The 619-nt window shown below is 38.6% G+C and overlaps 1 protein-coding gene across 1 annotated transcript in view; it reads right to left on the reverse strand.

Moving 5' to 3' along the window:
- Positions 1 to 212: 212 nt before the first annotated feature.
- Positions 213 to 619, reverse strand: part of LOC125040428 — a 6,820-nt gene continuing 6,413 nt past the window's right edge. Inside the window, exon 3 of the mRNA XM_047634981.1 lies at positions 213 to 619. This exon is cut by the window's right edge and continues 562 nt beyond it. Coding sequence (XP_047490937.1) covers positions 399 to 619 — 221 coding nt within the window. The 3' untranslated portion in view covers positions 213 to 398.

Raw genomic sequence — 619 nt, forward strand, 5'->3', positions numbered from 1 at the left:
TGCTTATACTGACATTCAAGAAAGGAAGTTTCCCGTTGGACTATGTCCTATGTCCGAATTTTATAAAAGAGTTTATAGTATTTGTTCTTTTAGAGGAAAAGCTTTAATATTACTTTCAGTAAGACATCATAAATTCTATAAATATTAGGTGTTTCGGGTTTTATGAATTTGAACTTATTCCGTTTTATATTTGAAGGAAGTGATAGCTAAAATACATAACATATTTATTTTCATGCTTCACAAGAGTGTAGACTTTAGATGTCATTTACATTCAGTTATCATCATTTCTGTAGTTATCACAGCAAGATGACTAGAGAACTGCTTTCTTCACGTACTTCACGTCTTTCAAAGGCCGGCAAGACCTAGGGCACTAAGGATTTAATATTACTGAATTGATGTCAAGTTCCATTACCCTTAACGTGTGTTGAGATCAGTGGTTTGGAGACTAATGATCGATGGTGTAGGCCCCCAAGAGACAAGCACAGCTGGCTGGGAAGCTTGAATGTCTCGATGGCGAAGGGGAAGTACTGATCATAGGGGTCGTAGACGAGGAAACGGTGGTAGATGGACTTCTGCAGACATTTGGACTCGTAGCAGTCAGGCACCAGAGGACATGCAT

The sequence above is a fragment of the Penaeus chinensis genome, chromosome 29 (genome assembly GCF_019202785.1).
Source record: "Penaeus chinensis breed Huanghai No. 1 chromosome 29, ASM1920278v2, whole genome shotgun sequence".
Lineage (NCBI taxonomy): Eukaryota > Metazoa > Arthropoda > Malacostraca > Decapoda > Penaeidae > Penaeus > Penaeus chinensis.